This window comes from Convolutriloba macropyga, chromosome 5 (genome assembly GCF_964194025.1).
Source record: "Convolutriloba macropyga chromosome 5, txConMacr16.3, whole genome shotgun sequence".
NCBI lineage: Eukaryota > Metazoa > Xenacoelomorpha > Acoela > Convolutidae > Convolutriloba > Convolutriloba macropyga.
In genome coordinates, this window is record NC_134472.1 from 30,441,851 (window position 1) to 30,450,104 (window position 8,254).

An 8,254-nucleotide genomic window follows, 5' to 3' on the forward strand; every position below is an offset into this window, starting at 1 on the left:
ATTCGCTATTTCAGCGTTAGTTTAGTCCAAACATTTTCAAAGCATACTATAAACGTCGTATTTTTGAACAAGCTTAATTCAATGAGAGTATAAGATCGATTACAGTTCCAGTCAATCTCGGTTAATAGAAAACTCGTTCGATCTTTAAAGAAAATCGCCACTTCAAAAGATAGTCGTCTATTTTTTTTTCAACTAAACTTACTTCAATGCAAAAACAAGAACGCTTAAGTATGCAGCAAACCACTGAACACAAAGTTGAGGTGGAAGAGTAGGTGAAACTGGGACCCAAAGAGGTGGTGATCGATTGGCAGTTGGAGATAACGACAAATAAGTTGTGAAATCTAAAGAAATTGAAACAATTTGGCAAACTTTATTTTTAAAAAAACAAGAATTTTGTCTTCCATTTAACATGACAGTCTCAATTCTTTGTAGCGCTGTGCTTTATTAAATTTTCCAACAGTTTCATGAAGTAATTTTTCAAAATTTAATACAAAATTTGCCAAAATGTGAAATTTCCCATCACAACTAGCTGTAGATTGAACACAAGATTAACCTCCTTGACAACAGTTAGTCGTTTTCCAATATAAACTTCACCAATAAGTTCGTCAAAGTAAAGTAACAACTACAAGTTCCTTAAAAATCAATCGAATTTTGTCAATAATTGATTAAATGATTGGCAAGAAACTAATCCACCGAATGATCAAGTTGAACACAAAATGAATGGTTCAATTTTTTTTGCAATGTCCAGACGTTTGTTGTTTTAGCCAAAAATGTTTGTAAGCCAGCCTCCCCTGGTACCCCTGAAACCCTTTATTCCATTCCCCTAATTTTGAATTTTTGATCTGTCGGTAATTTTTCTAAGATCTCGCCGCAAAAATCTAGTGGGTGGACAAAAAAACCAAAAATTCGGAACTTTTTTAGCTAAAAATCTGATTAGGTTAGGTTAAAATCGGATATATGAACGCCAAGTTTTGCTATACTAATCTACAAAGCAATAAAATCACAAAATGCAGTGTAAAATCAATTCATCCTGACGCTCCACTGTCTAGCGTTGCAAAATTTGGCGGGAAATTAAATAAACAAAGTAGCAAATTTTGCAAAGAATAAGAACTGGTTTCAAATAGCCGAAAGAAATTAAGATGAATGAAATAATGATATAACACCATAAAATCTTCAAAAAATCTGACTAAAACCTCAAAAATAGGGGGGACATTTTACTACATTTTAAAAAATTTCAAAATGTCCCACCCCGTTGTAGATGGCCACCTCAAAATGTCCCACCCCGTTGTAGATTGCCACGCTGCAGTAATTGTCCGTCCCCCCCCCGTTGAGGTTCTAGTCAGAATTTTATACTACTCTTAACCCGCGTTGAGAAATACCGGCAAAAACGACGTACGAAGCGTTTCTGTCGGTTTCATCGGTTTTGCTTGTAAGAAGCGTCGGGTTTTGACGGTTTTTGTTGGTTTTTGACGCTTCTTACTTTTTGAAACCGACGAAAACCGACGATTCGTACGTTTAAATACCGACGAAAACCGATCAAAACGCCAAAAAAAACACGTAAGGGCTTTGATCGGTTTTGGCGAAGTAAAACCGACGAAAACCGACGATTTCTTATGTTTGAATCCGACGAAATTCTCAATATGGGATTTTTTTTCACTCTCAGCTTTGATGAATATCTATTTTCAATACAACGCTTTGCTATTTAAAATATTTTCCGATAGTTTGCTTAATATTTGTCCGATAAATACAGTCATTATGATAAAGTGAGACCTAAATTGACGAAGGAAAAAAATACAATCAAGGTTTGCCTTCTCTTTTTACCAATGAAAAGTAAATTGTCAGGCCGGTTGTTCAGTATGGGTAAGCTTCAATTCCAGCTTATTTTCAATAGTGGACATGCGCTCATTTATTGCTTAAACAGTTTTTGCACTTTGTCATAACTTTAATCATCAGATGTCTTTGACGTTCTCTAGCCTCAAGTAAACCATCAAGAACTTAGATAAAACAACCATTTTTCGCTAAAACATATTTGTTAACATTTTTAAACTAAAGAAACTTTTTTTTTCGCTTTCCACCGTTCTTTGTTAAAATATGAAATAATAGAAGCAATTAGAGCAAGGCATTAAGATGCGCGTGTTATCAATAAATCAATCAGTCATTCACTTTCGAATATAGTGGGTCGTTTGAAAACATTTTTGGTCTGTAAGATCTCCCTGCTAGAGTCCCCCGTAGACTGGTCTGTCTGATGAAGGGTCTATGATGACAGTTCTGATGTCCAGTGGGTCAAGCTCTCTGGCAGACAGTCGGTCTCTTCTGGCTGTAAAGAATTGCTTCACTCGCTGTGAATTCTTGATTTTGTTGACGAACACAAAAGATAACCAGCCGATTAGGACGATGCCACCTACGATTAATATCAAATTGCATTATAAATTTCATCGCCTCAAACAAGTCTAAGGCATGTAATGGATTGAATGCTGCTTCTTAAATTTCGCATTCAGACGGCTTCAACTTGATAAATTTTGAAAGCAACAATATCGTGGGTGCAAAGTGTTTTTCATGCTTTAACTTTTCTCCAAATACGACAACATTTAATTTTCAGCTCTCGAAGTTTTTCTAGCTTGCCTAGCAGAGACTCGATTTTTGATTTGCACGAACCTTCCAGCGTTCAGCAGGAAAATTTCACAAGGTTAACATCGATTGTCGATTAGGGTTCTTTCAGCATATCTGACTTCATCAATCTTCAGCGTTAGATTTTCTGATAATTAAATGTTTTAGTACAAATTCAGCCAAATAACGGAAACACAATTTTATGCTTCCATTATTGAGGTAATATATAGCATAAATAACCATCAACAAAAAAACTAAACTTACAGAAACTGAGCACGATTGTGAAAATGTAGAACCAGGCCGTGTAGTTACATTCCTAAAACACAATTCAAACATTTATTCGATCTGACCTCCCGAATAAACTGTTGGGGGGCATAATCTGGAGATTTTTTGACAGAATCTTACAAGATTAATATTCGTGTTAAAGGAGTTTTGTATTATTTTGGCACGGTATCAAAGGTAATTAAGCCCAATTTCTGCCTAAGGAATTTTTGCTTAAGCAAAATTTGAGCTTGTTCTAGACAACCAACCGTCCAATAAACAAATGCATAAAAAAGCACTCGAATATGTTCAACCATTTCTCAAATTTTTAATGCCTTAAATGGATAATGCACAGAAACAAACAAATGAGAGAGCAGCTCGACTGGGGGAACGAATTTGCAAGAATGTTACAAGATTTCATCTTTTATAATCTTACAAATATAACGATAACTATATTTCACAAGAATAAGCAAGATCTTTGCTTTGCGATATCTTTATGCGACCATCTGTTCCAAGATAACCATATGATCAGAGGAACACAATAGAAAGCTTCATAACTTAAATTGTTCCTACCTGCAAAAGTTCAATATCGCGACTTATTTGCGCCTTTTTATCTGCTTGCATTCAGTTGTTCAGCTAACAGTTGTTTGTTTCAGATATTACCCTAGCTGATGTGCAAATCTTGGGTATTAAGCTTGCTTGAGAGGTGATCAGTCGAGAGCAGTCTATTGGGTGGCAAAGTCTGGCACTTGTGTGTCAAGATTGGGCTCCCGGATCTATTCTGTCCCCCCAGTGTTTTTGATGACCCCCAGTTACACATTATGTGTTGTTATATAGCACGTTACTTTGTAAAAATAATGCACGTGCGCCTGGTGGCCTACTCTGGGGCAAATCCAACAAGCGTGGAAAGTGACTTTACACCTTGACACCCAGTTTATATTGTTTAGATTGTTCTGCTAAGGAGGTAAGTTCCGAGAAAAAACTTATTTTTAAACTCTTGAAACACCAATATTAGTCAATATAGATTTAATCCAATGGATACCTGATGGGTCGTCTTCGGTCTGGACATACTTGATTCTGCCAGGGAACTCGGCCCGGGCTAACCATTTTAATGGTTTGCAATTTTTGTTCAATCCACAAGCTTTTCAAGAAATCACAATTAATATTTACGTGTCCAATGTTCAAAAAAAATAAGTATACATGCTCGAATTTGTCGGGCAATTTCAGGACCCGTGATTTATGATAATAGTTGTAAGCGTGAGTGGAAATGAGTTACACTAAGGTAATTTAGTTAAAATTTGCTTCAAAACTAGATATATGTGCACTCAACTTTCAGAAAGTTTGTTTTGGCGCTAGCATGACAAATTGGGACAATCCTTCGTCACTAATTTCTGCACCATAAGTCACTAGTTTCCACACTATGAACATATTTCCAAAAATTGAGATATTGCCAATTGGACCGAAATGAAAAAAAGTCCAATTTGTGAATAATTTCAATTTCCCTGAGAATAAAAATTGCAGATTAATGGGAAAATTGGCAGCTGTGAATTTATACATATCATTGTTCACTATGAAAATTTTTTCTTTGAATTTGGTCTCAAATAATTACGATTTTGGCCAACGAAATTTTAGGCTACTTATATGTTCAAAGTTGTTAAAACGGGTGACGTTTGAAAGTCAGTAGTTTTGTGTTATTTAGTCCTTTGAACATTAGTTTTGTTGATTGTTCGTTTGCACGCAAAAATAGATAAAAAATTTGGTGTTAAACCTTTGGCGTGAATAAATTATGTGGTTATATTGCTAAAATGAGTGGTGAATCGTCACAGACTAGCGCTACTGCCGAATTGCGGGACAGACGACTATTCGGTCCATTTCAACCACCGTTTTCCGCAGTATGTATCTTAAAACTTCTAAAATCGGTTCAAAATGTGAAGTATGGTTATGAAAGAATTGTTGGGAAATTGCTTCAGTTTTTGTCAACAAATCCAACAAAACGGTCAATTTGGCCATTTTGTGGAATTTGGTGACGAAATTTGTCCTTCATATTCCGCATTTGAAAACTCCGATATGTTTTAAAACATGCTCACATGCCTAATTTTGGAATATGGTGACAAATTTTTTCACCATTTTCACAAAATAAGCCATTTTGCGGAATTTGTTTTAATCTAGTTCAAGTTCCATTTGGTACGGGCGCTAGTCTATAATGACATATACATTGTTAAATTAAAACCATCCGTAAATACGCGTGACAGAATGTAAGCCTTTCTGGCGGTATAATTAGCTCACTTCACGTTTTGTTTAACTATATTCTACCGTTGAAAATGTTTTATGAATCGTGAGAACAGGGGATCGAGATCTGTCACTCGATCCAACAAAACGCAAAATTTATTGAAATTTGCCTGTTCGGACACTGACCACGAATTGAATAGTCTGAGAATTGCTTCATTTCAATCTTTATAGCAATACTTTTTGTGTTAAATTGGTCGTAATTGTTCAGGGTAATATGTCAAAACAGTGACCTGGGTGTTGATATTGGCTGATTGGACTACGTTAGTACACCTGATGGCAGCCACTGACCCAGCCGGACACACTGATTTGGGGGGACAGGGGAAGGGGTCGAAGCCAGGGTACTACACACAGAACAGAAACCAAAGTACATCATAGTAACTCATCTTACAAATAAATATTCGTCATTTCGCCTTCAAGTAAATTTCAGCTACTTTCAGAAAATTTTGTGAATTAATAATATGCATGTTAGAATTAATACAAAACAAAATTCAAACTAGGTTCGAAACATGATTAATCATTATGAGATCGGTATGAAGAAATTGTGTCATGTATAAATTCTGATGATCCTCAGTGAAATTATTAATCAGTTTGACAAAAAAATAAGATGATACAGTTTGAAAATACTCAGATGATTACGCATAAAATTTAAGCTCTATAGTTCAGAACTCTTCAACAAAAAAAATTCAATTGTATTTTTTCAGATTCTAAAGAAAATTTACTTCTCTGAAAATCTTAAACAAAACAAAAAAAATAATGAAAAATTTTTTTTTAAAAAACGAGTAATTGAGAAAAGAGAAATCCAAAATTTAATCTAACGGGGCAGTAGTTTCCTTTTGGACATTGTTTACAGCTGACAGTTCCAGTCTCGTTTCCGGTGTAGTACCCGTGGGCACATAGCTGACACGATTGGGATCCAGGCTTGTCCGCGTAGTACCCAGCGTGACATGCTGGACAGCTTGAGTAGCCCTTCATACTGCTGAAATACAGAAACTTATCTCAAAGCTTTTAAGTCCTTTCCCAGCTCCCCAGCACTTTAATGTATATAAAATTAAATCCTATATCTTAAGAGTGGGCTTCTATCCGATGCCGTGTTTATAATCCACCTTTTGTTCGAATTATCAATGTAACTGAGGCTCAAAAAAACACATGAGACCGCCTACATTGTCGCCAAATAATAATTTGTTTTACTGTTTGTCCAACAGTCTCCTCGCAGAAAATTCCAAAAAAACTCAAAATTTAAAGGAAGATTTCTAAATCCAATATCACTGCATTTTTAACTGCTCTTGAATGAAGTTCATAGCAATTATTGTAAACCTGTTGGTCTTTTTTAATGCAAATTTTTCGCTTAACCATTTTGCGCTTTTTTCTAGGACTTTCTTTGACTTCTCAAGTGACCTTTTCACGCTTTCGTTCTTCATTTTTGAGTGATCTCTATTGCTCTCACTCCGAAGTAAAGCTTTTTACTTAAAAAAATCAATTGCAGCCTAACAAAAAGGTTGGGCCTGATATTCGAGTGGGCAGTGCTTCTGTTGAGGGAACGCGATGAACTATTTTTGCACCCATAAAGAAAAATTTATCTAGGCTCCAGCCCCTGAATTAAATTGCCTTGGCTGTCGGTCAAGAGCAATTCTTCCGACATTAGTCGGTTTATATTTTGTATATTTCTCGGTTTTCTTTTGTCCTCAGCAGCTGTTAGAGCAAATACACTCCTCAACGCACCTTTAGCACTATGATCAGTTTCGCACCGACCCAGATTCATCTTGGGCAAAAGTAATCAACCGGCCTGAGATTTTCTGCGTGATTTAATATCGACAAAGCCATAAAACGTTAGGGAGTGATGACCGAGGGTGTCTACAAAAATAAACTTGTAGAAAGGACTCTTTAATAGGTTTTATAGGCATTAATTTTTTGTAACTTTTGAAGCTGTTTTATTTTCATTGATCATTCTGTGGAGGGTGAAGAGGAATTGTAGAATATCAGATGCAGATAAGGAGGCACTAGAGTGACACATTAAAAGTGAGAGTAGTTGCACTCTATTATGTTAGGATTGGCTGTCAGAAAAGTTGAAATTAAAAATTTATCACTTTTTCGAGAATGTTGTACTAAGAATTGACAGATATGTGTGAATCTGAATAGTCTTTTCAAAGCCGTTATTTTCAGTGGGTCCTTCTCAATTAAACATTCTTCAGCCGAGCTCAAATAGTCAAATTTTATTGACATCTCGTCTTTTCAAACACGATATTCATTCTTTCACATGCAGGCCTAGTTGGAGAAACAAACCGATACAACAGATCTATCCCATTAAAAACTGTCCGCTCAAGCTTACCACCATTTATTAGGATATTGACGGCTCGCCTGATTCTGTGTTAGCTTTCAGGGTGCAAAAAATTCTCAGAGCATCACAATTCTAATAAAAAATAACAGGGGCACCATCGGGGCTAAATTTCCCCGCACATCCACAAACTTGGTGACATTTTTCTAAAAATCAAAGAACCTACAAAGTTAGGTCCGGTCGTTGAAGATGATGATGCTGATGTGTGTTTTGGTCGTCTGAGCAGGAACTTCTTGAGTTGTGGGTTCCCAGCTCTCTTAAGTCCCTCTGTCGCAGTTGTGTGTTCAGTAGCAGTAGTTGTTGTCTTTGGTTGCAGTAGTTGTGGTCTTATTCATTGGGTGGCATGTCGCAGTCTAGATCGTCTTGCTCGTTGGGTTCAGGCGGAACTTTGAGGAGCTTGCGGAGTAGATTGGAGTAGTGGTGGTCTTGTCTGTCTTTGCATTATTGGCGGAAATTGCCTCGGGAGAAGTCATTGTACCGGATGGTCTTGGCATGAATCACGGCATCGGCTACAATTTGGGTGGCAGTTGCGAGGATTTCAGAGAAGTCTCTCACTGTGATGGGACGGTTTGCTGACAGCTCGTCCTGATATTTGCTGCAGCCCTTGTAGCTGGCAGCGTGGTCTCTATTGCAGTTGGCGCACTTGGGTTTAGCAATAGGGACAGTGCATTCGGTTAGATTGTGATTGACTCCACATCTGATGCATCTAGCTTCTTGGGTACATGCGTTCGGCTTGCAACCGAAGCGTTGGCACCGTTAACACTG

The 8,254-nt window shown here is 36.9% G+C and overlaps 1 protein-coding gene across 1 annotated transcript; it reads right to left on the minus strand.

The window, feature by feature from the left end:
• Nucleotides 1-2,034: 2,034 nt before the first annotated feature.
• On the minus strand, nucleotides 2,035-7,802 carry LOC142339939 (uncharacterized). Its single transcript, XM_075390307.1, has 5 exons — nucleotides 7,656-7,802; nucleotides 5,974-6,133; nucleotides 5,388-5,498; nucleotides 2,872-2,923; nucleotides 2,035-2,401 (listed from the first exon to the last, which is right to left on the minus strand). Exons 2-5 carry the CDS (start codon nucleotides 6,127-6,129, stop codon nucleotides 2,217-2,219), a joined length of 504 nt encoding a protein of 167 aa, XP_075246422.1. The 5' UTR covers nucleotides 6,130-6,133; nucleotides 7,656-7,802; the 3' UTR covers nucleotides 2,035-2,216.
• Between the last annotated feature and the right edge of the window lie 452 nt (nucleotides 7,803-8,254).

Excerpts from the sequence above, each read along its gene's own strand:
- LOC142339939 (XM_075390307.1), bottom strand. The coding sequence starts at position 6,129 with ATGAAGGGCTACTCAAGCTGTCCAGCATGTCACGCTGGGTACTACGCG. Across the intron at positions 5,499-5,973 it reads CAAAAGGAAACTACTGCCCC|TACCCTGGCTTCGACCCCTT; the intron begins GTTAGATTAAAT and ends TTCTGTGTGTAG. Across the intron at positions 2,924-5,387 it reads CAGCCAATATCAACACCCAG|GAATGTAACTACACGGCCTG; the intron begins GTCACTGTTTTG and ends ATTGTGTTTTAG.